General features: G+C 43.7%; 1 protein-coding gene across 2 annotated transcripts; it reads right to left on the reverse strand.

Moving 5' to 3' along the window:
- Positions 1-264: 264 nt before the first annotated feature.
- LOC134066405 (C-C chemokine receptor type 9-like) lies at positions 265-3,229 on the reverse strand. 2 transcript variants are annotated; one of them, XM_062521737.1, is made up of 3 exons: positions 3,185-3,229; positions 2,660-2,721; positions 265-1,799 (listed from the first exon to the last, which is right to left on the reverse strand). In XM_062521737.1, the coding sequence occupies exons 2-3, from the start codon at positions 2,714-2,716 to the stop codon at positions 744-746; spliced, it is 1,113 nt and encodes a 370-aa protein (XP_062377721.1). In that variant the 5' UTR covers positions 2,717-2,721; positions 3,185-3,229; the 3' UTR covers positions 265-743. The 2 variants fall into 2 exon arrangements, with proteins under 2 accessions (XP_062377721.1, XP_062377722.1); XM_062521738.1 differs by having other exon boundaries at positions 2,660-2,716; positions 3,185-3,224.
- Positions 3,230-3,983: the final 754 nt, after the last annotated feature.

A 3,983-nucleotide genomic window follows, 5' to 3' on the forward strand; every position in this document is an offset into this window, starting at 1 on the left:
ACCCCCTCACTGCTCCCCGAGTGCAGCTGTAGCAAGGCAGCTCACTGCTTTGGGTTAGTATGTTTCACCTCTCTGTGTGTTCACTAATTCAAGGATGGGATAAATGCAGAGACACAAATTCCTTGTATAGTGTACTTGGCCTGGAAATCTGATTTACTATTTACGAGTCTACTTGCGGAAAAATCGTTTGTAACATGTTAGAGTGGGTGAGAAGTGTTGTTTACAGTATATAGTATGCTTAGACAACATAGAAGTCAAGACATATTAGTCCAAAAAATTGTTTATTTACATTGACACGTATGTACAACCAGACAGTTATAAAACTCAATTCAAAAAGAACATTTGACAATAGGTCAGAGAACTTTCCACATTAGAGAAAAAACAGAATTAATTTATGTACAACAGTTTCAAGAGTACAACAAAGAATCCAGTGTTGTACGCTAGGCTAGCTAGCTACACTCCCCTCTCATATTGAGCCCATCTGGAGCCCATTCAACATCTGAAGTCACTGCTATCAGAGGGCAGGGTCTAACAATACAATACACAGTAGCTCCATCAAGTATGCCTAAAAGGTACTGCCTAGAACTGTCCCTCTATGCTCTCTAAGAGATTTGTAGGACGACTGGAAGTACTGGAAGTGGAGATGTAACCTCCTGAGGCTTTGGCATCAAGGAACCTCTCTGAACGTCGATTTACTCTGAACTTACTGTAAAAGCTGCTCTGAACATGAGTCTCTGGTGAGTTTAGAGGGACAGCGCTGGGGTGGTGTCTGTGTCTGACATGATGGAAGGCCGCTTGGGTGGCATTGTTGGTCCCGTCAGGTTTCCACAGGTGACCTTGTGCAGCAGCTTGAGGAGATCCTTCCGGAAACGCACGCCAATGAACGCGTAGAGGAAGGGATTGATGCAGCAGTGTGTGTAGGCCATGCTCTTCACCACTTGGCCGATCACGTCGAAGCTGATCAGCGTGTCGCAGTCGGTCATGGTGGCGTTGTTGGCCTGGCCTGCCTCCACCACCAGGTGAGCGTTGTATGGCAACTGGGAGATGACAAACACAGCCACCACGGCGAAGATGACGCGCAGGGCCTTGTGCTTCTCGAAGTTGCGAGCCTGGAGAAGCTTCCGGATGATGACGGAGTAGCAGCAGGCCATGACCAGCAGCGGGATGCAGAAGCCCATGCAGATCTGCAGCGACAGCACCAGAACCTTGGTGCGGTTCTGCTCATTGTTCCAGTACACCAGCGTGCAGAACGACGGCCCCGACGGGTCCGTCTTCACCTTGGCGAAGATGAACTCGGGCATGGCCAGAACGCAGGAGGCCAGCCAGACCACCAGGCAGGCCAGCTTGCTCTGCATTAGTCTGACCCGCTTGCTCTGGTTGTGGGCCTCTGTGACGTGGACGATGGCCACGTAGCGGTCCACGCTGATGCAGGTCAGCAGCAGCATGGTGGCAAAGAAGTTGATCTTGTACAAGGCGGACATCACCTTGCAGAACCCGTCGGCGAAGATCCAGCCACTCTGGGCATCGATAGCCCAGAAGGGCAGCGTGACCAGGAAGAGCAGGTCAGCTATGGCCAGGTTGAGCAAATACATGTCAGTCATGGTTTTCAGCCGGTTGTGGACAGTTGTATAGATCCACACCACCAGAAGGTTACCAAGCATGCCCAGGGCAAAGATCATCCAAAACAGTGGGGGCTCGTAGTATCCTCGGAATTGACGGACCCACCTCCTGTCGCATATGGTGTTCTCCAGTTCATCGAAGTCATGGGTGATGTCAGTACTACTCAGGTAGTCATCATACTGCAGAGATACATAAAACAGGTCAGTTATGGATATGACTGCATTTTCACCATCAACCCTAGTCATTTCATTCTTTTATTTATACGCAAATCAATTTTAGACATTTTCATAATACTTTACTGACATTATACTGCTATGCGTTGCGTTCTGTTTTTAGTTTGTTAATATGGATACAAGCAAAAAGAGGACCAGTCCCTCAACTCCTCCTGTCTCACACATTTTGTTTCGCATCTCCACATAATTTCCTGTCTGTTGTGGTTTTTCTATATATTCTACCCTACTCAAAACAGTATGAGGTCTCAGCCTCGTGTACTCATGCGTTAGGTGACGTCAAACACGCTCTCTTGCCGCTTCTGAGCGCGCGTTACTCAAGAACCCAGGTGCAGGTGTTGAGCGTCGATGAAGGCAAAACCGCATCATATCGTACCACATCCTCGAGCAATCCTGCACGTCTCACTTCAGACAGGGGGCACAGAAAACTGAAGCGAGACTGGGGGGCGACAACTACGCTAGAAATGCTGTGCGTAGATGTTGACATAGATATGGGGTCGCGATAACGAGGGGCGCATGGAAAGTATGTTTGCGCAACCAGACATCAGACAAGTGTATGCCAGACTGCAGAATGATGTATTATTGCAAAAATATGTTAGGCTAATACAGCACACGCGACCTAAACAATCAAAGGAGGCGTTTTGATGAGACACTCTGAACTTGTGCAAGCAGCTGAAACGTTGATCAGGACTGAATTTATGTTCCACTCATGTTCCACAATGCACTTGCATAATTAACAACACTGACAATGTATTAGTATAGTATGAATGATGTTTCAATTCAAACCAAAGATTTTTTTATTTACTCACGTCTGTTGGTATTGTGACACTGGTGGAAGTACCAAAATCTTCTGTGAAATTATCCATCTTTCCTTAAAAAAAAGAGTTGTTTGTTAGATTTTCTTGAAAAAATTAAGTGAACATTTAACCATTATTGTGTCATTTCTGAAGTAATATATCAAAGAACTTGAAACCTATGAGGTCTTACAACCGAACTGATTTTTTACATTCTCTATCAGAGAAAAATGCCATCAGTGAGCATCTGCAGTGCATTTGGAAAAGTCTTGAAACATTACTGACTTATAATGACACGATTTATTTTTGATGTAGTTAAAACCTCATCATATATATATATATATATATATATATATATTTTAAAAAAACTTGAAATTGTTGCATGTAAGTTTTCTAAGATCCCAGTTTGAAGTCGAATGTGGCAGTAGCTGCATACCACAGAAAAGCATCTGTACTGTAGCCATTAGACAGGTACAGCGGATTCCTCTCCGTTGCAACGATGAACCCTAGCAATGTGCTGTAACCGGGTGCTGAACTTACCCTGGTAGTGGTGGACCTGACGAGCTGAAACAATGTGGCAGTGAAGCAAGACTACAGAGTGAGCTCATTACACTTCCCCTGCAAATATATAGGGTTTCAGTTTGGTCACATGACGCGACTCCTTTGTCTTGACTCATGGCATGTGTGTGGATGCTGCAGAGTGGTTTCTCCTTCCTCAATTCATCAGTATAGTTTCATGCGATATTTAACATATTGTTTAAAATGAGCATCTTTTGTGAACATTACACCATCATTAAAGGGACCAATATAGACTATAATAGTAAATATAGCATGTTTTAAAGTAAATATATAGTTAGTTGTAAGACAGCTGGAACTTTTTGTCTTGCTTCAAAGAACCCTCAATGCAATAACTATTCAAGAAAGGGCAAACAGGTAGGTCTAGAGTCTTTGGGAATATGAATCAAACACATTATTTCCATCAACATTTCCATTAACCAATGTCAGTGATATACTGTCAAATTACATAATTGTCATAGCTGGTCTTTTTGACCAAGTGAACCATTTTCATGAATCCTTGGCCCGGGGAAATTCGAAAATGCCCTTCTGTTAAGACCAAGTTGCCTATTAACTTCATCATTTAATCTCCTTTCCCTTTTAGCCCATGGCATGTAAAAGAAAAACATGTACAGTACACTCTCAAAAAGGATGTGTGGGAAATAACACAGGTAAGGGCAACACAGTTTGTGTTGTTTCCAAAAAATGCTTTTGATATTTGTTACACAATGTGTTGAAAATAACACAACTTGTGTTGGAAACAACAACAAGTCCTTACTCCTTA

Source organism: Sardina pilchardus, chromosome 19 (assembly GCF_963854185.1).
Source record: "Sardina pilchardus chromosome 19, fSarPil1.1, whole genome shotgun sequence".
Classification (NCBI taxonomy): domain Eukaryota; kingdom Metazoa; phylum Chordata; class Actinopteri; order Clupeiformes; family Clupeidae; genus Sardina; species Sardina pilchardus.